Source organism: Oncorhynchus tshawytscha, linkage group LG31 (assembly GCF_018296145.1).
Source record: "Oncorhynchus tshawytscha isolate Ot180627B linkage group LG31, Otsh_v2.0, whole genome shotgun sequence".
NCBI lineage: Eukaryota > Metazoa > Chordata > Actinopteri > Salmoniformes > Salmonidae > Oncorhynchus > Oncorhynchus tshawytscha.
In genome coordinates this window covers 8,096,777-8,122,731 of record NC_056459.1, presented here as the reverse complement: position 1 = coordinate 8,122,731, position 25,955 = coordinate 8,096,777, and the positions used below count along the sequence as shown (strand labels likewise).

The following is a 25,955-nucleotide window of genomic DNA, read 5'->3' as shown; positions in this document are numbered from 1 at the left end:
GATAATTAGTGTTCACATAGTTGCTCCAATTCGCAGTAACACCTCTCTGTCTCTCTCTCTGTCTGTCTCTCTCTCTGTGTGTGTACGTACACTGTCTTTCCTTGTCCTCTCTCTGCAAATGAGAGGCTGGTACATCACATCCAGGTTGAAGTGCCCTACTTTCCCACACCTCCACCCCATGTTTATTTATTCAGATGTGAACGGGAGGGAAGTGAAGGAGAGCAAATGTGAGGGAGGGAATGCAATGGGCCCTCCATCAGCGCGACCAACATGAAGTGACCATTTCTGGCATTCCATTCTTCGTTAGTGCGGTCAGCCTGCAGATAAAATGGTTAAGAGATTACAGATTAAGTTCAACGTAAAGTCAACAATGAGTTAAACCTCAGTGAATGGCACGCCGCCTCCGCCAAGCTCGTTACCATTGGGGTAGTAGTGGAACAAGAGAGCCAATTTGGCGTCTCGGGGCAGACACTTTGAATGACTGTGAATGGAACAGTCACTCTATCCTGGGCCACCGTCTCAGTGCGAGTGTAGTATCGCTCAGCGAACACTCCTTCCTTCCAGAACAAATGTGGGCTAATGTGTCATCATATCGCTACGAATCTCCTGTGACACCGCTGCCATTGACCCCGACAGACACACTCGCACACAGACTGTCACTCTGGATCTTTGTCACTCTAGTCGTCTGCCAGATAAGCTGTGCCGCGGTGCCGCCTCCCATCGGCTAAGGCAGCGAATGCTGGAGAGGGTCCATGCTCCGGCACTGTTGGAATAAGCATTGTGACGGCTCCATTAGCCGTGATGGCTACAGAACTTCATTAGACAGTACCTACACTCCAGGGACACTGTAGGGGGGGACCGTGCTGGAGTTAACAGGAACAGGCTGGCGTGCGCCTAATTAGCGATCACACCGGGAGCCCGAGCGGAGGCCTTGTTTCGCCACGCAGGCTTCCTCCTGACGAGGTGTCCATAACAGCTGACCCGGAATCAGAAGTACGGCGCTTCATACTGTGGTGTAGGTTTGGATCGGAGGATGCTCGGCTGAATTCGAAACTGTGCATAGGAAAAACAGTCGGGCAATCTGCCTCTATTTACCCACTGGGATAACGACACACAGGTGTTGATGAATAGGGAGATCTGACAGGAAGAAATCAGAGGAGAGGAAATGGAGGGAAAAGAAAGAGGTGGAGGGAGTTGCGTGAAGAACCAGAATGGGGTGAATGGTAACAGCGAGTAAGAACAGCAGGAAAGAGCGAAACGACCGCAGCAGACGAAAGGAAGGAGTCTGAGAAGGGAGAGATAATGGAGGGAATTGAACTGCCTTAACAGAGGAGATGATCTGTCACTGAGATGGAGGGCGGAACAGAAGGCAGAGAGGTGGGGTGGCCTCATAAGTAATGTAATCGAAGACCGGGGGAGGGGGGAGTGCTAAGCTGACAGGGAAGGTGTCTTCGGTTCTCCTTAATGAGCTGAAGTGATGAAGGTCTGTACTCTGGGAGAGCACATCAGAGAGGGGCGAGACTGGGGTGATGATGAATGGGGAGGCCTGGCGTGGGAGATTTCCACAGAAGCCAGTGGGGAGAGTCGGGGGGCTATTTCGCATCGTCGGAACTGAGCGGCAATCTGTTCAGATGTACTCATCTGACACTGAAATGGAGGGACTCAAAACGCCCTGTGAATCGACATCAGTAAATTCAAATGATGCAAGGGTTCTTCTACCGCCCTCATTGGTTAGAATTGAATTGAGCTGTATCGGTGCCGAGCTACTGATCCAGCTGACAGTGAAATGGATAGACTCCACACACCCTGTGCATCTCTATCCGTGAGTCAGGTGATTAGGGTAGAGTGCTGAGTGGGTAGAGGGACGGCTCAGTTGTTCGGCGTGGACCTCGGTTACCAAATAAACATACCAAGATAAAACCGGGAGAATAACAAAACACAATTTTTCGCATCATGGGTATTTCCTCTGAAGACCTCACCGCGGCGTGCAGCCATTTGCTCAGCTCACAGACCTTGGCCAGACTAGCATGTTAGACCACACAGAAAATAGACCCACCTGAGTTTCCTGACCAGTTTGTTTTAGCGTTCTTTTTCTTTCTGCCCTGGTTTTTGATGAATGTGAGAAATCAGTCCCACGGTCATAGTGGTGAAACATGCTGCTACATGAAAAGGGGTCAAGTTCCATTGACTCTGTAAACTGATACCCATTTACCCAAAAAAAGGTGGGTGAATGTGGAGAGCACCGCTTCACTGGTATTTTTATGTGAGGATGTTTATGTTAAAATCAGACAGGGTAAAGACCTTGGTAGACCACAGTGACTGTGTACACTCACCGGCCAGTTTATTAGGTACACCCATCTAGTGCCGGGTCCGGGGAATGTATTATAGGTCGGAAACGATCCACAGGGATGTTGGTCCATGCTGACGTGATGGCATCACGCAGTTGCTGCAGATTGGACGGCGCTACACCACCGCCGACCGCCTGTACCGTTGACACCAGGCAGGATGGGGCCATGGACTCATGCTGCTTACGCCAAATCCTGACTCTGCCATCAGCATGATGCAACATGGACCGGGATTTGTTGGACCAGGCAACGTTTTCCTACTCCTCAGTTGTCCAGTGTTGGTGATTGCGTGCCCACTGGAGCTGCTTCTTCTTGTTTTGTAGCTGATAGGAATGGAACCCGGTGTTGTCTGCTGCAATAGCCTATCCGTGACAAGGACCGACAAGTTGTGCGTTCTGAGATGCCGTTCTGCACACCACTGTTGTACTGTGCCGTTATTTGTCTGTCAGTGGCCTGCCTCTTATCTAGCACGATTCTTGCCATTCTCCTTCGACCTCTCATCAACGAGCTGTTTTCGCCCACAGGACTGGCATTGACTGGATGTTCTGTATGTCCCATCATTCTCTGTAAACCCTAGACACTGCCGTGCGTAAAAAGCCCAGGAGGGTTGTCCGTTTCGCAGGTACTGGATCCTGCACACCTGGCACCAACGATCATACCACACCCAGTCGTTTAGGTCACTTGTTTTGCCCATTCTAACGTTCAAGTTGAACAGTAAACAGGCCTGTCTGCCTGCTTTATATAGCAAGCCAGGGCCACGTGACTCACTGTCTGTAGGAGCGATTCATTTTCGTTGAACGGGGTGGTGTACCTAATAAACTGTCCGGTGGGTATATGGTTTGAGCAGCCATATAACCTTGTTATTCTGTTTGTGCGTGTGTCTGTCACGTTTATGATCGCTTTGCATGCCTTATCTGTGCTGTGACAGAGGCTTGGCAAGGTGTTCAAAGAAATGCAGATGGATGGATATTCTCCAGACTTGGCGGGGTATTTCCTGTTTTGTCTTTTGAGGTGGAGACTGATGTGGTGTAGAGAGAGGGGAAACACGAAAGCAAGTGACCGAGAGGAAGGACAGACTGAAAGACGCAGTGGATGGGACTGAAGGGAGGCGGAGTGAAGAGAGACGGGGGGCTTAGCAAGTGATAAGGTTTCCTGGGGAGAAGCCTGTTTGGAATTAGAATGTTCTCGAAGCATACCTACCAGCTCTCCATTCAAACCTGTAGTCTTGTACATTTAAGAGGCGTTCTTCAACCTTGTACTTTAGTTTCACTGGTCGTCATATCGACACTGTCAAACTGCCCTACCTCAGATTATGTACTCACACGTGATCATCTGTATGTGAAGGCATATCTTTGTCATTGCTATTGAGAATAGAATAATAGCTTTGCAAATATGTTAAATTTAATATGCGATTATCCATCCTTGTATAGGCCTACATGCCTAGAGTCTGTCCCCCCCCCCCATCCATCCACCCGTGGCAGTCTGTCTGCTCTGTGATGAGCGGGCTGTCACCAGATGTGTGACTGAGAAAGAACAGCTGTTATTCAGCTTCACAGCTGCTTCGCCTCGTCCACACTGACTCCATCACATCTCCCTGACGACCACGCGTTCCTGGAAATCAGGATCTGGGTTGGGGATCGAATTACCTTCTGTTTACGACTTGTTTACGGTTGGCTTGATTGAGTCATGAAAATATTGATATTGTTGCGGAGAGAGGGGAGGGATTTGTACAGTCTCTCGTCCAGACTAATCTCCCCCAAGGACATTTTGATATGTTTTCATTGAAGGGCACTGGTACAATATCTCGTCTGTGTCTGTGTGTGTGTGTGTTTGTGTGTGTGTGTGTGTGTGTGTGAGAGTTTAGGATTGCTATACAGATGGAACTGAGACGAAAGTTAAGACGTTTGTTGTGGCCAGAGAGTCACCAGAAACCAAAACTGAATTTGTGGACTCTTGACGCCCCACCTCATTTAGGTGCATAGTGTGATCAGCTGGACTGTGACATCCAGGGACCTTGGCCACGGTGATCTAAGCAATCGTATCTGTCCTTTTATTGAGGAAGAAGTGACTGCAGCTTTATGACCTGCCAGTCGCGTCTGTTTTATTGGAGTCGAGGTGAAAAGGACACTTCTACCGTCTCGTTCACAGGTGCTCGACACGAGGAGTATATTTTAGCCCAAGGAACTGATGCTATTTAATTAGATTTCTCCTGTTATGTTTTTTTCTTCCCAACCTGACAGATTGTGCCCCCGATCCGGGAAATCCAGGGATCAGAGCATAGCCAGATATGAATGTAATCAACGGGAGAGAGAGCAGCCCGGCCCCAGCCCAGGAGCCAGAGATTTTTTTTTTTATCGGTGTGAATCGCCAAATAGGGCTAAAAGCAGCAAGACCCCTAATTTGAGGACTTAAATCACAAAGCCGGCATTATTTCACGACCCGCATGTTTGTGATTTACCGGCCCAGAGTGAAAACTCCTGACACACGGCCGAGAGAAACCTCTACCAGGTTGGCTCTGACGCAACTGAAATCCTGAACCGCTGTTTTACCCTCACGACAATGTCCTTGCTGCGGTTCTAAATATCTAACGTCACCAAATCTATACCTAAGGCGCGTCAATGAAAACACTGTGCAGTGCATGTCAGGTTTGCTGTATTGGCAGAAATGGTGTGCGGCCGTTGACTGCCGTCTGGAGTTCGAACGGAGGTCGTTTCCGTTGAGTAGTGCACTCGCTGCATGTTGCCTCCCATTCAGGGTCGTAGTGTGCCAATACAGTAGTTTCCTGGTGTTCAGCTAGCTAACCGATGGTATCATCATCATTTCAAGCAGTTGAGGGTTGACTGGAGCAAAACAGGGAAAGTATCTTCATTAGGGCTAGCCCAGTGCCTGGAGTGAATCAGCTGCTGTTTGAATCCACATCGTTTACAAGCCGTTGATGGCCTCCCACCCACTACTATGCTAGGTTGGGGGGGGCAATTGCGCAATATTTGAGCTGCATTTTGTGCCCGCTTACTTAAAAGAAAACGCAACCGACGTAGGCCAACATCTGCGGTGCGGGGTATTCTGTCCTCGGTGGTTCACGCTGTTATTCCTCGCTGTTATTGGGGTGGCAGGGTAGCCTAGTGGTTAGAGTGTTGGACTAGCAACCGGAAGGTTGCAAGTTCAAACCCCCGAGCTGACAAGGTACAAATCTGTCGTTCTGCCCCTGAACAGGCAGTTAACCCACTGTTCCTAGGCCGTCATTGAAAATAAGAATTTGTTCTTAACTGACTTGCCTAGTTAAATAAAGGTAAAAGAAAAATAAGATTCCCCCCTGATGGAGTACTACAGTTTACAGAGGCTACCAGATAAGACCACTGTACAAAATCAATAACCAGGCAATTGAGCGGATGAGTCTAGAACAACCCGCAGTATGTTAATCACCTGTTTTTAATGGCTTTCTGGCTGAACTGTAACAATGCCGTATGAAATAAACCCAGTCTGAGCAGGACTAATTATTCCTCCAAGGACCTTCCTCAAATGTATTTACATGAACCTTTCCCAGGATCTTTTCATCTGTGTTCAGAAGAGTGATCGGTCTGTAATATATACAGTTGAAGTCGGTTGAAGTTGAAGTTTACATACATTTAGGTTTACATTTAGGTACATTAAAACTCGTTTTTCAACCACAAATTTCTTGTCCTAACAGACTTGCCAAAACTATAGTTTGTTAACATCTACTTTGTGCATGACGCAAGTAATTGTTCCAATAATTGTTTACAAACAGATTATTTCACTTATAATTCACTGTATCACAATTTCAGTGGGTCGGAAGTTTACATACATAAGTTGACTGTGCCTTTAAACAGCTTGGAAAATTACAGGAAATTATGTCATGGCTTTAGAAGCTTCTGATATGCTAATTGACATAATTTGAGTCAATTGGAGGTGTACCTGTGGATGTATTTCAAGGCCTACATTCAATCTCAGTGCCTCTTTGCTTGACATCATGGGAAAATCTAAAGAAATCAGCCAAAACCTCAGAAAAAGAATTGTAGACCTCCACAAGACTGGTTCATTCTTGGGAGCAATTTCCAAATGCCCGAAGGTACCACGTTCATCTGTACAAACACCATGGGACCACACTGCCGTCATACTGCTCAGGAAGGAGATGCGTTCTGTTTCCTAGAGATGATCGAAATTGGTGCGAAAGGTGCAAATCAATCCCAGCAAAGAACAACAGCAAACTTTTTGGAGAAATGTCCTCTGGTCTGATGAAACACAAATAGAACTGTTTGACCATAATGACCATCGTTATGTTTGGAGGAAAAAGGGGGAGGCTTGCAATCCGAAGAACACCATCCCAACCGTGAAGCACGGGGGTGGCAGCATCATGTTGTGGGGGTGCTTTGCTGCAGAAGGGACTGGTGCACATCACAAAATAGATGGCATCATGAGGCATGAAAATTGTGGATATATTGAAGCAACATCTCAAAACAGGAAGATAAAGCTTGGTCACAAATGGGACTTCCAAATGGACGATGACCCCAAGCATACTTCCAAAATTGTGGCAAAATGGCTTAAGGACAACCAAGTCAAGGTATTGGAGTGGCCATCACAAAGCCCTGACCTCAATCCTATAGAAAATGTGTGGGCAGAACTGAAAAAGCGTGTGTGAGCAAGGAGGCCTTCAAGCCTGACTCAGTTACACCAGCTCTGTCAGGAGGAATGGGCCAAAATTCACCCAGCTTATTGTGGGAAGCTTGTGGAAGGCTACCTGAAACATTTGACCCAAGTTAAACAATTTTTAAAGGCAATGCTACCAAATACTAATTGAGTGTATTTAAACTTCTAACCCACTGGGAACGTGATGAAAGAAATAAAAGCTGAAATAAATCATCTCGACTATTATTATTCTGACATTTCACTTTCTTACAATAAAGTGGTGATCCTAACTGACCTAAAACAGGGAATTTTTACCTGGATTAAATGTCAGGAATTGTGAAAAACTGAGTATAAATGTATTTGGCGAAGGTGTATGTAAACTTCCAACTTCAACTGTACTTGGGTTAAGCTGCCTATTTTCATTCTAGTGGATAAGTCTCTTACCCTTAATGTAGTTCTACGTTTCTCCTCCTGGGTGGTTTTCTTAATGTGATGATTGACTGTAAATGGAGCCCAACCCCCACCCAACCTTCCCCTACCCTGATCTGTTTCTCACCCTCGCAAAGCAAGTTTATTATTCCCCATATTTCTAGTTATAAGATTAAATGTAGATTCAGGAATAAATACCCTTCTAAAACGCTGACTTTAATCCCTATCCAGATAGTTATTTTCTCCGGCACGTGACAGATATACATTTCACGGCAGCCCGTGGAGCAGCATGTCGCAAACTCTGTCCCCAAGGGGTGCACGTTTTTGTTTTTGCCCTAGAGCGACACGGCTGATTTTCAAATTATCAAAGCTTGATGAGAACCCAAAACGTGCACCCCTTGGGGTCCCCAGGACCGAGTTTGGGAAACACTGCCATAGTTGACAAACACTCGTTAAAACAACACATTTCACTGCACCTATCCAGTGTATGTGACAATACAATGTCTTTTTTTTCTCTTCTTTTTCTTAATTCAAAATCATGTAAAGCCAAGGTGGAATTCTGGGAAGTGTCATTTTTGGATGGATTGTGGGACTTTGAGCCCATAGTCTGGGATTTCTGGCAAAGGAACCGGTGTGGGTGCCCTGTAATTGTGGTGGTGTGGCTTTTCTTTATGGCTTTGACATGTGGTAATAGGGAATATCTAGGTTCATCCCCACCACAGGAAAAAAAAGTCATTGTCCAAACAATGTCAAATGTGCACAAAGGACTTCTCCCTTCCCATTTCTCCAGCTCCTACATATCTTTTCCCTTTCGTATTTGTTGCAAGGACGTAAGGAAGGCGTGACGTCCATTCTTTCAACAGACCTCGATCAAAGACATTTACGTGGGCGGGGTCGGGCTTGTCGTTGACCACTCTTAATAGAGACGATCGTTGACGTGTGACAAAGTCACCTGGACTTAATTCGCCTTAAGTGCTTTTCTCTGTCAGCTGACGTTCACCCTGCGCTGCCTCTGTTCCATTCACTCATTAACTTCCTGTGTGCTACCTGTGTGCTGTGTGCCGGCAGACAAGCGACTGACTCTAATGGCTCTCAAATTAATATTGCGGCCCCCGGTGACCGAAGCAGTGGAGTCCGTGGCAACACGGCATCGACGAGGCTTTGAAATAATGGGGAAACTCTGCATACTCCCCCAATCCACCTATTACCCCCCCCACCCCTTCTCTCATTTCATTCCTGCTGCACCCTCACCCTCTCCTCCTCCCCATCTGTTTAGTCCTCCTCCCCTTGGTCAGGTGCAGTGTAGATGTTGCTTGTCAATAATTTAAGAGGGAGCGCTCTCTCCTCTTAACCAGACGGATGAATTATTAACTGGGCAGAATGGAGCGCCAAGGCTGCAGGGCTGTGTTTTGGGCTTTTGTGAAGAGGAATGATCAAATAATTGTATATAGAAGTACGAAGATGTACATATCCTACGTCCACATTCATGCATGTTTGATAAGCGTGTATCTCTAGCCAAATGACTCTCTTGTTTCCTGTCTGTATGTAGATGGGGGTATGTTAGCAGGTTTGTGAGAGGGAGCGCTGAGGCCCACATACATTTATCACAGGAGGGCTGGGGAGTGGAGCTGTAGCCGTGTGGTTGGAGAGACGTTTCACAGACGTGATGCATGGCTACTGAACCACTCTGGGTCCTCTGGGAGGAGGATTCACTCTGAGTGGAACACACTGTATGCTGTGCAGATCTTGCAATCGCCAGTTCTCTCTCTCTCTCTCTCTCTCTCACACACACACACACACATTTGAATCTTTTTCATTTTCTCTTTATATAGCTTGTGCACACACTCCATACATATCACCATCCTCCCTTTTACAAGGACAGTCGGGCAGAATAGAAAAATGAACAAGGTAGCAGAACGGCACAAAGAGGGGGGAGAAAGTGAGTCGGTGTGTACAAGCAGGAGAGAGTCTTAAGAGGGAATGAACGACGTGACGGGACATTGGAGGTAAAGGGAGACGACTTGAGACCCTGGGAGATAAAAGGAAGCAACGCAGAAGGGCGGTGGATGAAGAGGGGCACACTGACATGGAGCAAAGTGGTGGAGATGAGAGAGAGAGATGGGGACTGAGGGATTGGGGAATGCAGAGAAGAGAGCGCTACTTTGACCTTGAGATGAAGAGAGAACGGGGGGGAGCGGAGGGGCTGAACAGAAGGGAGGTAGAGCGGGAGAGAAAGGGAGAATTGGAGAGCGAGAGAGCTCGCCGGCAGTAGAGTTGAGAGGATCAGTCTGCTTAGTGTCTGTCCGATCGACAGGAGAGTCCGGGGGAAACAGCTGGAGGCACTCTGAGTGTGTGTCCCTCTGAGTGCGTGCGTGTGCGTGTGCGTGTGCGTGTCCGTGTCTATCTTTGCGAGGTGTGTCTTTGTCCCTGCACGGTGTGTGTTTGTGCTCTGCCCATGTTAAGGTGTGCCTTGTGTGTTTGTATAGAAGAGAGGGATACCAAGGTGAGTGGCAGAGAGTGAGGGAGAGCCTAGCTGCCAGGGCCTAATCCTCTAGCGTGGCCCATTTGGCTGTGATCAGTGTACCTGCAGAGCTAATGGATTCAGGTGGGGGGGGGGGGGGCTCACCGGAGGTCTGCTTTAATATGGCAGAGATGGCATCACTGCACCAATGCTCATCACAGGGGTCAGTCACATAAAGAGTGGCGGGTGGGAAAAGTGCCTTTGCTTTCGACTCATTTCGTGTTCGACATATTCTGGGCTAAAGTACACAGCAGCACTCTATCCTCTTTCCTGCTTTCTTTTTTCATCTATTTTGGTGTTTAAAAAAAAAAAAAAAAGAGAAGAAAAATAACAGTGCCCACATGCAACTCACCCATTCTCTCAGCTCACTCTGTAGTTTCTCTGCGCCTATGCCCTCCACCCTCCTCTAGTACCGCCTCTGCAGGCCTTGGCTGTCTCTCTCTCCTCATCTCCATTTCTTTCTCTCTTCCCCCTCTCTCTCTTCCCCCTCTCTCTTCCCTCCCCCTCTCTTTTCTCTCCCTCTCTCTCTCCCTCATTCTGTTGCTCTCTCCCTCCCTCCCTCCCTCCCTCCCTCCCTCCCTCCCTTTGTCTTTCTTTCCCTCGTTCTCCCTCTTTCCCTCCCTCGTTCTCTCTCTTTCCCTCGTTCTCCCTCTTTCCCTCGTTCTCCCTCTTTCCCTCGTTCTCCCTCTTTCCCTCGTTCTCCCTCTTTCCCTCGTTCTCCCTCTTTCCCTCGTTTTCCCTCGTTCTCCCTCTTTCCCTCGTTTTCCCTCTTCTCCCTCTTTCCCTCTCTTTTCCCTCTTCTCCTCTCTTTCCCTCTTTCTTCTCTCTCTTTCCATCTTTCTTCTCTCTCTTTCTCTTTCTTTCTCTCTCTTTCCCTCTCTCTCTTCTCTCTCTCTCTCTCTTTTTCCTCTCTTTTCTTTCTCTCTCTCTCTTTCCCTCTCTTTCTCTCTCTCTCTCTTTCCCTCTCTTTCTCTTTCTCTCTCTCTCTTTCTCTCTCTCTCTCTCTCTCTCTCTCTCTCTCTTTCTCTCTCTCTCTCTCTTTCCCTCTTTCTTTCTTTCTCTTTCTTTCTCTCTTTCTCTCTCTCTCTTTCCCTCTTTCTCTTTCTCTTTCCCTCTTTCTCTCTTTCTCTCTCTCTCTCTTTCTCTCTTTCTTTCTTTCTCTCTCTCTCTCTCTTCATTTTCATTTTGGCTGCCTGACAACTCAGCCAGAACCCGTACCTGTTCTTCTGTCTCCAATCCAGCCTGAAATAACACGTCTCTTCAAGTGCTTCCAGCAGAGCGCCTCCTCCCTGAACCCTTGTTATTAATTTGTATGCCTTCCCCACTTGCCATTTTCACATCGTTCTGGCAGAAATATCGGTAATTACGCCTATGCGCTTGACTAACTATATTTTTGCTTGTTCGGGTTGTTAAATGTCAAGGGTGCTCCGCGTACAGAACCGACCAAGCCTTTTAAATGAGCCGGACTCCAGGTCGTGAAGCTTCCTCGAATAATTTGTCTAATTTCCACAGCTTTTTCTCTTAACCACATTTCACGTTGGCCAACATTGCCAAATACTGTACATAAGAGGTGAGCGTTAGTAAAAGCCATCAGGCAGCAGGGGAGACGTACATGCGTGAAATCTGTAATTGGCCCAGTGTGGATAACACGACTGATTATGGTTGAGGTGGTAATTATTTTTTCTTTCCTGCTCACTGCTGCTTTACAAGCCGGAAGATGCATGTGACGTTGGCTCTGCATGCATTCCATAGGCTCAAATCTGCCTGTTAAATGAGCCATGTGACAATAGGCTATCGCTCACTCCCGTTTGCCGAGGGATGTTAATGATCCCTAATGATTCCTGACTAATGCAGGAATGATCAAGGAATATTTCTGAGAAAGAATGTCTACATGAACGCAGTAGACTTGATAACAGGACTGTAGAATAACACCTTTTTCGTGATATGGACGGTCAATACTGCTCAGTAAGAAGCCGGGCCTAATGATTTGGGGTTTCTCTGGTCTTCTACATATGTCTGTCAGCCCGTATTGAACTGAAGCACAGCTCTCCTTCGTGACAGTGAGCTCACTCAGATCTAATACCCGCTTTCTGTTGACGCTGGAAGTCATTGTTTTTCAAAGGAACTCCTGTGGTTGCAATCTCCAAGCTCACACTGAAGTGCTTTTGAACGAAAGACGTAGAGAATCTTAACCTGCCTCCACTTATTCATCTTAGCTTAGCCTGCAGAAGGCACCGGTTCAAGGCGATGCCCATGCCGGGTCTTTCATGCACAGCACCGCTGTGCACAGCACCTCAAAGGTAGACTCGGTGAGATGACGTTGCCACAAGCACCGCAGATATTGAGATGAGCGCGATGCAAGACTTTGCTCTCACACTGTCGCACAGAGTATCTGCGCACGTACACGGCTGCACTCCACGCTGCTACAGTGTGGTAGCTACAGGATCAAAATGGCTGAGAAGTTGAGCCTCGCACTTCAACGCTCGTAGTCGTTGTCGAAATGGACCCACTGTGTTTACTTGCCTGCAACGTCATCTCGCTGGGTTGACCTTTATTTTTGTGTATATTTTTTTAATTTAAAGATTCACAGTAGTCATACCTTGTTTATCTAAAAGGCTGACGTACAAGGAAATCAGTTTACTGGAAATCATAGAAAGCCATTAACAGGGAATGAGCTGGGTGGTAATTGTGTGAGTCAGAGGCTTCTATTTCGATACTTATAAACAATAGTCTGGTGTGATGATGCAGGTATACAGTGCGTTCGGTGCATCTTGTTTCTCGTGGTCAGAGTCCTTTAGGTGCCTTTTGTCAAACTCCAAGCGGGCTGTCATGTGCCTTTTTTACTGAGGAGTGGCTTCATAAAGGCCTGATTGGTGGAGTGCTACAGAGAAGGTTGTCCTTCTGGACGTTTCTCACATCTCCACAGAGGAACTCTGGAGCTCTGTCAGAGTGACCATCGGGTTCTTGGTCACCTCCTTAACCAAGGCCCTTCTCCCCAGATTGCTCAGTTTGGCTGAGCGGCCAGGTCTAGGAAGAGTCTTGGTGTTTCCAAACTTCTTTCATTTAAGAATGATGGAGGCCACTGTGTTCATGCACCTTCAATGCTGCAGAAATGTTTTGGTACACTTCCCCAGATCTGTGTCCCTCGACACAATCCTGTCTCGGAGCTCTACGGACAATTTGTTCGACCTCATGGCTTGGTTTTTGCTCTGACATGCACTGTCAACTTTGGCATTTTATATAGACAGGTGTGTGCCTTTCCAAATCATGTCCAATCAATTGAATTTACCACAGGTGGTCTCCAATCAAGTTGTAGAAACATCTTAAAGACGATCAATGTAAACAGGATTTTTACATTTATTTTTAATAAATTTCAGAATACGGCTAACGTAACAAAATGCGGAAAAAGTCAAGGGGTCTGAATACTTTGAATGCACTGTAAGTGCCAAACTGGAAAGGCTGTTTCTCGTTCAGCAATGTGGCCAGTTTGGCACTTATACCTGCGACAGAGAGAGCTTTTCAACACTGTGAATAATATCCTGAAACTGGATGGTTCATTTTGATCCCAGTGATTTAAGATGTCGATGGGGAGGGGGGCGGCGGTGAGGTGCAATCCAAATAGATCCTGAGAAAGAAAGTCTCTAAATTGAGCTGATTGCTGTTTTTTTCGTTCTAGACGAATCAGTTTGACAGCCCCGGCCCCATTGTCTCCCTGCGGTAGAGGGTAGACCAGGGTAATATAATGACAGTAGACCAGGGTAATATAACGACAGTAGTGGGTAGACCAGGGTAATATAACGACAGTAGTGGGTAGACCAGGGTAATATAATGACAGTAGACCAGGGTAATATAATGACAGTAGACCAGGGTAATATAATGACAGTAGACCAGGGTAATATAACGACAGTAGTGGGTAGACCAGGGTAATATAATGACAGTAGTGGGTAGACCAGGGTAATATAATGACAGTAGTGGGTAGACCAGGGTAATATATTGACAGTAGACCAGGGTAATATAACGACAGTAGTGGGTAGACCAGGGTAATATAACGACAGTAGACCAGGGTAATATAACGACAGTAGTAGGTAGACCAGGGTAATATAACAGACAGTAGTGGGTAGACCAGGGTAATATAATGACAGTAGACCAGGGTAATATAACGACAGTAGTGGGTAGACCAGGGTAATATAATGACAGTAGACCAGGGTAATATAATGACAGTAGTGGGTAGACCAGGGTAATATAACGACAGTAGTGGGTAGACCAGGGTAATATAATGACAGTAGATGGTAGACCAGGGTAATATAATGACAGTAGACCAGGGTAATATAATGACAGTAGACCAGGGTAATATAGCGACAGTAGACCAGGGTAATATAACGACAGTAGTGGGTAGACCAGGGTAATATAATGACAGTAGATGGTAGACCAGGGTAATATAATGACAGTAGACCAGGGTAATATAACGACAGTAGTGGGTAGACCAGGGTAATATAACGACAGTAGACCAGGGTAATATAACGACAGTAGTGGGTAGACCAGGGTAATATAACGACAGTAGTGGGTAGACCAGGGTAATATAATGACAGTAGACCAGGGTAATATAATGACAGTAGACCAGGGTAATATAACGACAGTGGTGGGTAGACCAGGGTAATATAATGACAGTAGACCAGGGTAATATAATGACAGTAGTGGGTAGACCAGGGTAATATAACGACAGTAGACCAGGGTAATATAACGACAGTAGTGGGTAGACCAGGGTAATATAAATGACAGTAGACCAGGGTAATATAACGACAGTAGTGGGTAGACTAGGGTAATATAACGACAGTAGTGGGTAGACCAGGGTAATATAATGACAGTAGATGGTAGACCAGGGTAATATAATGACAGTAGACCAGGGTAATATAACGACAGTAGTGGGTAGACCAGGGTAATATAACGACAGTAGTGGGTAGACCAGGGTAATATAATGACAGTAGACCAGGGTAATATAATGACAGTAGTGGGTAGACCAGGGTAATATAACGACAGTAGACCAGGGTAATATAACGACAGTAGTGGGTAGACCAGGGTAATATAACGACAGTAGTGGGTAGACCAGGGTAATATAATGACAGTAGATGGTAGACCAGGGTAATATAATGACAGTAGACCAGGGTAATATAACGACAGTAGTGGGTAGACCAGGGTAATATAATGACAGTAGATGGTAGACCAGGGTAATATAATGACAGTAGATGGTAGACCAGGGTAATATAATGACAGTAGACCAGGGTAATATAATGACAGTAGATGGGTAGACCAGGGTAATATAATGACAGTAGATGGTAGGCCAGGGTAATATAATGACAGTAGACCAGGGTAATATAATGACAGTAGTGGGTAGACCAGGGTAATATAATGACAGTAGATGGTAGGCCAGGGTAATATAATGACAGTAGACCAGGGTAATATAACGACAGTAGTGGGTAGACCAGGGTAATATAATGACAGTAGACCAGGGTAATATAATGACAGTAGTGGGTAGACCAGGGTAATATAATGACAGTAGATGGTAGACCAGGGTAATATAATGACAGTAGATGGTAGGCCAGGGTAATATAATGACAGTAGATGGTAGGCCAGGGTAATATAATGACAGTAGATGGTAGGCCAGGGTAATATAATGACAGTAGATGGTAGGCCAGGGTAATATAATGACAGTAGATGGTAGGCCAGGGTAATATAATGACAGTAGATGGTAGGCCAGGGTAATATAATGACAGTAGATGGTAGGCCAGGGTAATATAATGACAGTAGATGGTAGGCCAGGGTAATATAATGACAGTAGATGGTAGACCAGGGTAATATAATGACAGTAGATGGTAGGCCAGGGTAATATAATGACAGTAGATGGTAGGCCAGGGGGTAATATAATGACAGTAGATGGTAGGCCCAGGGTAATATAATGACAGTAGATGGTAGACCAGGGTAATATAATGACAGTAGACCAGGGTAATATAATGACAGATGGTAGGCCAGGGTAATATAATGACAGTAGATGGGTAATATAATGACAGTAGATGGTACCAGGGTAATATAACGACAGTAGTGGGTAGACCAGGGTAATATGATGACAGTAGATGGTAGACCAGGGTAATATAATGACAGTAGACCAGGGTAATATAATGACAGTAGATGGTAGACCAGGGTAATATAATGACAGTAGATAGTAGGCCAGGGTAATATAATGACAGTAGACCAGGGTAATATAACAACAGTAGTGGGTAGACCAGGGTAATATAATGACAGTAGATGGTAGGCCAGGGTAATATAACGACAGTAGACCAGGGTAATATAACGACAGTAGATGGGTAGACCAGGGTAATATAATGACAGTAGATGGTAGGCCAGGGTAATATAATGACAGTAGATGGTAGGCCAGGACAGTAATATAATGACAGTAGATGGTAGGCCAGGGTAATATAATGACAGTAGATGGTAGGCCAGGGTAATATAATGACAGTAGATGGTAGGCCAGGGTAATATAATGACAGTAGATGGTAGGCCAGGGTAATATAATGACAGTAGATGGTAGGCCAGGGTAATATAATGACAGTAGATGGTAGGCCAGGGTAATATAATGACAGTAGATGGTAGGCCAGGGTAATATAATGACAGTAGATGGTAGACCAGGGTAATATAATGACAGTAGATGGTAGACCAGGGTAATATAATGACAGTAGATGGTAGGCCAGGGTAATATAATGACGGTAGGCCAGGGTAATATAATGACAGTAGGCCAGGGTAATATAATGACAGTAGATGGTAGACCAGGGTAATATAATGACAGTAGATGGTAGACCAGGGTAGTATAATGACAGTAGATGGTAGGCCAGGGTAATATAATGACAGTAGGCCAGGGTAATATAATGACAGTAGATGGTAGACCAGGGTAATATAACGACAGTAGTGGGTAGACCAGGGTAATATGATGACAGTAGATGGTAGACCAGGGTAATATAATGACAGTAGACCAGGGTAATATAATGACAGTAGATGGTAGACCAGGGTAATATAATGACAGTAGATGGTAGACCAGGGTAATATAATGACAGTAGATGGTAGGCCAGGGTAATATAATGACAGTAGACCAGGGTAATATAACAACAGTAGTGGGTAGACCAGGGTAATATAATGACAGTAGATGGTAGGCCAGGGTAATATAACGACAGTAGACCAGGGTAATATAACGACAGTAGTGGGTAGACCAGGGTAATATAATGACAGTAGATGGTAGGCCAGGGTAATATAATGACAGTAGACCAGGGTAATATAACGACAGTAGTGGGTAGACCAGGGTAATATAATGACAGTAGATGGTAGGCCAGGGTAATATAATGACAGTAGACCAGGGTAATATAACGACAGTAGTGGGTAGACCAGGGTAATATAATGACAGTAGACCTGGGTAATATAATGACAGTAGATGGTAGGCCAGGGTAATATAATGACAGTAGATGGTAGGCCAGGGTAATATAATGACAGTAGATGGTAGACCAGGGTAATATAATGACAGTAGATGGTAGGCCAGGGTAATATAATGACAGTAGATGGTAGACCAGGGTAATATAATGACAGTAGATGGTAGGCCAGGGTAATATAATGACAGTAGATGGTAGACCAGGGTAATATAATGACAGTAGATGGTAGGCCAGGGTAATATAATGACAGTAGATGGTAGGCCAGGGTAATATAATGACAGTAGGCCAGGGTAATATAATGACAGTAGATGGTAGACCAGGGTAATATAATGATAGTAGATGGTAGACCAGGGTAATATAATGACAGTAGATGGTAGACCAGGGTAATATAATGACAGTAGACCAGGGTAATATAATGACAGTATACCAGGGTAATATAATGACAGTAGACCAGGGTAATATAGCGACAGTAGACCAGGGTAATATAACGACAGTAGTGGGTAGACCAGGGTAATATAATGACAGTAGATGGTAGACCAGGGTAGACCAGGGTAATAAACGACAGTAGACCAGGGTAATATAATGACAGTAGTGGGTAGACCAGGGTAATATAACGACCAGGGTAGATATAACGACAGTAGACCAGGTAATATAATGACAGTAGACCAGGGTAATATAACCAGGGTAATATAACGACAGTAATATGGACAGACCAGGGTAATATAACGACAGTAGACCAGGGTAATATAATGACAGTAGACCAGGGTAATATAATGACAGTAGAGACCAGGGTAATATAATGACAGTAGACCAGGGTAATATAATGACAGTAGTGGGTAGACCAGGGTAATATAACGACAGTAGAGACCAGGGTAATATAACGACAGTAGACCAGGGTAATATAACGACAGTAGACCAGGGTAATATAACGACAGTAGATGGGTAGACCAGGGTAATATAATGACAGTAGACCAGGGTAATATAACGACAGTAGACCAGGGTAATATAACGACAGTAGTGGGTAGACCAGGGTAATATAACGACAGTAGATGGTAGACCAGGGTAATATAATGACAGTAGACCAGGGTAATATAACGACAGTAGATGGGTAGACCAGGGTAATATAATGACAGTAGACCAGGGTAATATAATGACAGTAGATGGTAGACCAGGGTAATATAACGACAGTAGACCAGGGTAATATAACGACAGTAGATGGGTAGACCAGGGTAATATAACGACAGTAGACCAGGGTAATATAACGACAGTAGTGGGTAGACCAGGGTAATATAACGACAGTAGATGGGTAGACCAGGGTAATATAATGACAGTAGATGGTAGACCAGGGTAATATAACGACAGTAGACCAGGGTAATATAACGACAGTAGTGGGTAGACCAGGGTAATATAATGACAGTAGATGGTAGACCAGGGTAATATAATGACAGTAGACCAGGGTAATATAATGACAGTAGTGGGTAGACCAGGGTAATATAACGACAGTAGATGTAGACCAGGGTAATATAACGACAGTAGATGGGTAGACCAGGGTAATATAACGACAGTAGTGGGTAGACCAGGGTAATATAATGACAGTAGATGGTAGACCAGGGTAATATAATGACAGTAGACCAGGGTAATATAACGACAGTAGTGGGTAGACCAGGGTAATATAATGACAGTAGATGGTAGACCAGGGTAATATAATGACAGTAGATGGTAGGCCAGGGTAATATAATGACAGTAGACCAGGGTAATATAACGACAGTAGTGGGTAGACCAGGGTAATATAATGACAGTAGATGGTAGGCCAGGGTAATATAATGACAGTAGACCAGGGTAATATAACGACAGTAGTGGGTAGACCAGGGTAATATAACGACAGTAGTGGGTAGACCAGGGTAATATAACGACAGTAGACCAGGGTAATATAACGACAGTAGTGGGTAGACCAGGGTAATATAACGACAGTAGTGGGTAGACCAGGGTAATATAATGACAGTAGATGGTAGACCAGGGTAATATAACGACAGTAGACCAGGGTAATATAACGACAGTAGTGGGTAGACCAGGGTAATATAATGACAGTAGATGGTAGGCCAGGGTAATATAATGACAGTAGACCAGGGTAATATAATGACAGTAGATGGTAGACCAGGGTAATATAATGACAGTAGATGGTAGACCAGGGTAATATAATGACAGTAGACCAGGGTAATATAATGACAGTAGATGGGTAGACCAGGGTAATATAATGACAGTAGATGGTAGACCAGGGTAATATAATGACAGTAGATATAATGACAGTAGATGGTAGACCAGGGTAATATAATGACAGTAGATGGTAGACCAGGGTAATATAATGACAGTAGATGGTAGGCCAGGGTAATATAATGATAGGTAGACCAGGGTAATATAATGACAGTAGATGGGTAGACCAGGGTAATATAATGACAGTAGATGGTAGACCAGGGTAATATAACGACAGTAGACCAGGGTAATATAATGACAGTAGACCAGGGTAATATAATGACAGTAGATGGGTAGACCAGGGTAATAGGCCCAGGGTAATATAATGACAGTAGATGGTAGACCAGGGTAATATAATGACAGTAGATGGTAGACCAGGGTAATATAATGACAGTAGATGGTAGACCAGGGTAATATAATGACAGTAGATGACAGTAGTGGGTAGACCAGGGTAATATAATGACAGTAGATGGTAGACCAGGGTAATATAATGACAGTAGACCAGGGTAATATAATGACAGTAGATGGTAGGCCAGGGTAATATAATGACAGTAGATGGTAGACCAGGGTAATATAATGACAGTAGACCAGGGTAATATAATGACAGTAGATGGTAGGCCAGGGTAATATAATGACAGTAGATGGTAGACCAGGGTAATATAATGACAGTAGACCAGGGTAATATAATGACAGTAGATGGTAGGCCAGGGGGTGGACAGGCAGGCATAGTCACTTACGTATGCATTGCTCAATCACTCTACACTCAGTATTAGTATGAGTTGTTCCCAGCCAGTCCTCACAATCACAGCGCTGGCACAGTTAGATGCACACCCGCTAAGACTCAGTCACCCTATTTGCCCACCCTTGTCGAGCTGACTGGCGACATACTGTACTGATCAATCTGTACTATACACTGGTAGTGAAAGGCGAGGTGGTTCTGTAAACCAGAAAATGAGAGGCTGATAATGCTTATTTGTTTCTCTCTTTCTCTCTCTCCATCCACAGCTGCTTCGTGTCAGCGGGTGAGGGTGGAGACGGAGGTGGAGGCGTACCCCACCGAGTCGGTCGACCTCCGCTGTCAGTTTGTCGACGGAGGAAACACCAAGCTCACACAGGTAGCCAGATCTCACTTGATGAGAGAGCCCGCCGCGCACGTCAGCCTTGGCGCGGAGAAAGACAAACATTGCCCTCCGAAATTTCCTTGAAAAGGGAGAACAGTACTGTGAAGATGTTGTCTAGAGTTTTTTTAATGTTGCAACAATGTTGAACACATTTCTGCATTGAAATTGTTGTCAGTGTGTCTGTTCTTTCTCTCCGTATGCTATATCATACCTCTGGATCTGTGAAATCGACTGGACATGTGGATAGACACTATGTGCATTGACTGCCGTCCTGCAACCCTCTAATTCCTTGTCTTTCCTCTTGGATGCAGGTGTCGTGGATATGGGAGCCCACGGAAGGCCAGCGGGACAACATTGCCGTCTTTCACCCCACATACGGCGAGAGCTTCCCCGAATCTCCCTTCTCTGGGCGTGTCCGCTTCATCAAAGGCACCTTGACAAGCCCCTCCATTACCATTACCAGTCTGAAGATGGCCGACGCCGGGCGGTACACCTGCGAGTACGCCACCTACCCCAGCGGCAATGAGCAAGGCACCACCAATCTGGTCATGCTTGGTGAGCAGCTGGTGTTTGTTTTCTGTCAGTCTGTGCCCTAATTGCACTCGACGAAGAGAGGGCTCCGGTGCGATGACTAATGGTGTCCTCAAATGAATGCGGTGTCACGAAACGCATCAGTTCCAATGCGCCCACCTTGTTAAGCCGCCGCATCGATCGCCCCGCTTTCCATCCTCGCCAGCTGAATCGCCCCTCCCTTTCTCTTGCACTCTGTCTTCTATCCAACTCTCAGAGGGATCACACTTCCTGTATGTGCACAACAAATAAAAACTCACTCATGCATTCGCTCCCCATCTCTCTCTCTCTCTCTCTCTCTCTCTCTCTCTCTCTCTCTCTCTCTCTCTCTCTCTCAGCTAAACCCAAGAATTCGGCATCTCCCGTTGTCGTCCAAGCCAGCACCAGCGGCGAACCAGTGGTCGTGGCCCAGTGCGAGGCTGCCGACAGCAAGCCAGCGGCCACCATCAAGTGGATGGGAGCGGTCGGTGGCACTGAAAACACCACCTCCGTAAAAGGGCCGGACGGCACGGTGACGGTGAGGAGCGAGTACCTCATAGTGCCCACGCCAGAGGACAACGGCAAGGAGGTCACCTGCATAATCAGCCAGCGCACCCAGGACAAGCCCCAGACCTTCCCCATGAAGTTGGCCGTCGAGTGTAAGCGTGAACGACTGGGTTTCGAAACCCACGGCACAAGAATGTTAACCCTCTGAGCCGAAGCCTAGGCATTACTCAAATAACTGTTTGAATAACCATCTTACTCAACCAAGTGGGTAAAAAAAAAACGTAAAAAAATATAGGCAGTAGGTTTCAGGTCTCAGACAAGGTTGGGTTATTCATCACACAAGCATGGTTCACAACCTGCATTTCAGAAGCACGTTAGGGCTGGTCTGTGTTTGTTTGTTTTAACCTAGCGTGAGACATCAGTCCCTAGTCATCTCAACTCTTTTTGCGAGAACCTCTTCCACTCCTGCACCCCAGTAGAAAATCAGTGTTCGCTTGCAGTAACCGCTCTCTCCCCCCCTCTCTCCCCTCTCTCTCCCCTCTCTCTCCTCTTTCTCAGATCCCCCGACTGTGTCCATAGTGGGCTATGATAACAATTGGTACATCGGCCGAACCGACGCTGTCCTGACCTGCCAGGCCACTGGCAACCCTGCCCCCACCACCGTCACTTGGACAGTGTGAGTATCCCTTCCCATAGCTGTCCCAGACCTTTGGAGTATCCCTCTCATGACTGTCCCAGATTTACGAAGTATCCGTCTTATGACTGTCCCAGATTTACGAAGTATCCGTCTTATGACTGTCCCAGACTTTTGGCGTATCCTTCCCCATTTTGGTCTTAATTCACCCGGAGATGGAAGAGTGACTTGAGACAAAGTCTCCCCTGTCTATCCCAGACAACAGGAGGAGTCAGTCAGGCATAAACAATCAATTAACAATTCCATTCTGATCTGCTAGATTACCAATATTGCCTGTCCTCTGGGGCCCAGCAGCTTGCTTTTATCTCTTAATGGGGAACACAAGTATCTCTGCAGCAGTTAAATGGAAAAGAAAACCATATTTAATTTGTTTTTCTCCTCTTGTTGATTATTACCACATGGTCTTTGTTTCGTCTCGTGGCGCTAGACAGATGGCTGTTAGATAGATAGACTGTTGTTGCAGCCGACAGCCTGCTCCTCCAGTAGAAGTTCTGAGTTAGGAAGGGAAATATGGAACAGGAACGGGTTATATGGCTGTGGTTCTTCCAAAATTGTTTCTCTCTCTCTCCTCTCTCTCACTCCCCCTCTCCCTCCCACACACAGCATGTCAGGTCCTATGCCTGACACGGTGCAGATCAACGCCAACAAGCTGATCGTGCGGAAGGTGGACGAGGCTGTGAACACCACCTTCGTCTGCGAGGTGAAGAACCGGCTGGGAGTGAGCAAGCACCAGGTCACCACGGCGGTCATCGGTGAGTCAAACCCACTGAGCATGTGACAGCTGCCTCCCTACTCCTACTTAATGATACATACACACAATGATACAATCCCACCCACGAGCATATGTGCAACACAGACAAACATTTGTGGACACACACACACACACACACACACACTGGATCAGAGCTAAACTCCTGCAGGCTGGTCTTTTCCATCATTTACACTGTCAGAGATTAACGTTCACTCAGTTTACTCTGTCATCTGCTGGGCAGGTAACTGGGTGAAGGTTTGGCTCGTAGGGGTTCTGAGAAGGGTTATTTTATTCATGCGGGGAAATCAGTTGGTGTGAGCCAGTTTGCCGGGTATTCTTTTCTCCCCCCTAACATCCTCAGTGTAGGTCTTTCCCCCCCTTCAATTAAAGAGTCCGCTCTTCCTCTGCATGCACTTTCAACAGATCTTTCCTCCTTTTCAAATGGATGTATTCAGAGAGATGCTGCGGTTTCTCCTCTCTCTCTCTGCCCATGCGTTCACACATTGATCCAATTAACACGGAGCAGCCTTCCGTTGGCGAGCTTTGACTTTGTTACATTGGATTCTGCCTGGTCAAAATGGGCGCCGCCTTTTTAGCTCAGTGGAACCAATGCAGTTAGAGCTTGTTCTCACCAAAGACGACGCGAAAGCTACATTTAGAATCCGTGGGAATCCTTTTAGAGATTTTGAATTGTCTGCCTTTGTTCTCAAAGGTGCTTTGTAGGCGCACACTGCTGAAACGTGTGGGAGGTGGGGTAGAAGTAAGGCTCTGGTGCTGGCAGCGTTGTCTTGTGACTACAGTATCAGGGCTGGCTGGCACTCCCACCAGCCCCACATCTTTGCAAGTACCCAGGAAAACAACCTGGTCCAACCTCCATTGACTTTGTCCTTGGCTTTGAACCCTGTTTCATCCCATGACAGGATGAGTTTTGTGCGCAGGAACATAGTTGAAACGAAGCAACTTTGAAATGAAACCACTTTGTAGCACAAACACAATCAGTTACCTTTTTTGTCAATTTTGACTCATGAATCCTGTTAAAAGCTCTCTCTGTGTTCCCTTTAACTTCTGATGGAAGCGCTGAGATATTTATCTGTGGGGTGGTGGCTTTTATAACACCCCTTTAAGGTTGGGTTTGTAACGAGGGTGGAGAGCACAAAGTCCCTTCTCTGCGTTTTTAAAGAGGAGCGCTCGGTCACGTGACCCACCTCCTCCGAGTGAACACAAGAACAGAGTTCTGCTGACGAAAGGAAAAAGCACCACTCTCTCGCTCGACACTTGCTCAGCGGGCACGTGTCAGAGATTGGCGCGTTAGTGTCGACAAGTCGCCAGCTGGATCTGTCCGTGTAGGGAGGGAGAGCCGGGGAAAACAATAACAGAAAAGTCCCATAGAACTCTGAGATGACTCCTGTTAACTTTCAATGGCCTGGCAGGGTGTCGCGACCTCTTTTCTCTCCAAGTCCCCCCCCCCCCTTAGTGGGTGGTCCAGCTGGCTCGGTGCATGGCGTTATTGTCGCTGTTCACTAGGAACGCTTCTGAAGGGATCAGAAGAACACACACACCACTTCCTCAGGCAAGCCATCCGCTGGACCCACATACAAGCCTCCGCAGGGACAGAATAATAAACAAAGCTAGACTGAGGATATCCTGGCACTGAAATGTCTGCTGACATAAACCCGGGGCTAGTAGCCTACTGTATTGTAGCCTTCTTTCCGGTGACGTCCTCCTCGGGGCTGGGCTGGCTGGAGGCCACTGTTCCCCTTTTTAATAAATTGTCACATCTAGATTAATCCATCTCCAACGAGCAGATTTTGTTTCCCGCCTCAGTTGTGGCCAAGTTAACCTCTCTGGGATCGTTCGGGATGCTAGCGTCCCACCTCGCCAACAGCCAGTGAAAGTGCAGGGCGCCAAATTCAAAATAGAAATCTCATCAGCATTTTAAAGATACAATTCTCATTAATCCAACCACAGTGTCCGATTTCAAAAAGGCTTTTCGGCGAAAGCAGAACATATCATTATGTTAGTTCAGCAACTAGTCACAGAAAGCATTGCCATTTTCCAACCGACGAGAGGTGTCACAAAAAGCAGAAATTTAAATAAAATTAATCACTAACCTTTGACGATCTTCATCAGATGACACTCCCAGGACTAAATGTTACACAATACATGTATGTTTTGTTCGATCAAGTTCATATTTATATCCAAAAACCTCAGTTTACATTGGCGCCATGTTCAGAAATGCCTCCAAAACATCCGGAGAAATTGCAGAGAGCCACATCAAATAACAGAAATACTCATCATAAACTTTGAAGTAAAAAAACATATTTTTTCATAGAATTAAAGATAAACTTGTTCTTAATGCAACCGCTGTGTCAGATTTCAAAAAAGCTTTTACTACTAATAATAAGCATATATTAGCATCTGGGACCGAGTAGCAGGCAGTTTACTCTGGGCACCCTATTCATCCAAGCTACTCAATGCCCCTGTCACCAAGAAGTTAAGGGGGTGCAGTGAGAATTGCCAGACCGTGAGGTTTCATCTCTGTGAGGGAGATAAGGAGAGAGCAGGCACATGGCCACGGTGGCTTATCAGAGGCTGCCTCGTGGCACCAAGAGAGAGGCTAAGTCTGCCCCCATGGAGAACCTGGCGGGAAGGTACAAATGAACAAGTTGGAGAAT

The 25,955-nt window shown here is 46.0% G+C and overlaps 1 protein-coding gene across 2 annotated transcripts in view; it reads left to right on the top strand.

Moving 5' to 3' along the window:
* The window catches only part of LOC112229823 (poliovirus receptor-like), an 80,639-nt gene that overhangs the window by 9,990 nt on the left and 44,694 nt on the right, over window positions 1–25,955 (top strand). For both annotated transcript variants that reach the window (XM_024395902.2, XM_024395901.2), the window contains exons 2-6: window positions 20,664–20,773; window positions 21,091–21,334; window positions 21,688–21,987; window positions 22,394–22,511; window positions 23,133–23,281. In XM_024395902.2, coding sequence (XP_024251670.1) covers window positions 20,664–20,773; window positions 21,091–21,334; window positions 21,688–21,987; window positions 22,394–22,511; window positions 23,133–23,281 — 921 coding nt within the window. The remainder of the gene's footprint in view (window positions 1–20,663; window positions 20,774–21,090; window positions 21,335–21,687; window positions 21,988–22,393; window positions 22,512–23,132; window positions 23,282–25,955) is intronic.